The 306-nt window shown below is 52.6% G+C and overlaps 1 protein-coding gene across 1 annotated transcript; it reads left to right on the forward strand.

Annotated features, from left to right (window-relative positions):
* Nucleotides 1–73: 73 nt before the first annotated feature.
* On the forward strand, nucleotides 74–304 carry TM35_001651010 (uncharacterized protein; the record flags this gene model as incomplete). Its single annotated transcript, XM_029031947.1, has 1 exon — nucleotides 74–304. A coding segment is annotated over one exon (231 nt), but the record flags the coding sequence as incomplete, so codon positions are not given.
* Between the last annotated feature and the right edge of the window lie 2 nt (nucleotides 305–306).

Genomic DNA, 306 nt, shown 5'->3' on the forward strand with positions numbered 1-306 from the left:
GAGTGTCGGAAGCGCACAGCAAGGTGAAGGGGGCAGTGATGGGGATGATGAAATCTCATCACCAGCTTCTGTTGTGCGAGAGCTGCCTACCAAGGGAGACGAGTTGGCAGAAAAATACGCCATCGTCACAAAGGAGGGTAAGGACTGGCAGCCAATCCGCATCCACGTCTCCGCAGAAGCTGTAGATGCCGCAGTGGAGAAATGCAAGGACTGGGCGGCACAGGCCACTAAGAAAAATATCCGTGGTGATACAGTTGACCCTAATTACGTTGAGCTCGTGTATCCAGAAGCAACTGAACATTGCAG

This window comes from Trypanosoma theileri (genome assembly GCF_002087225.1).
Source record: "Trypanosoma theileri isolate Edinburgh chromosome Unknown TM35_Tth_165_V1, whole genome shotgun sequence".
Lineage (NCBI taxonomy): Eukaryota > Euglenozoa > Kinetoplastea > Trypanosomatida > Trypanosomatidae > Trypanosoma > Trypanosoma theileri.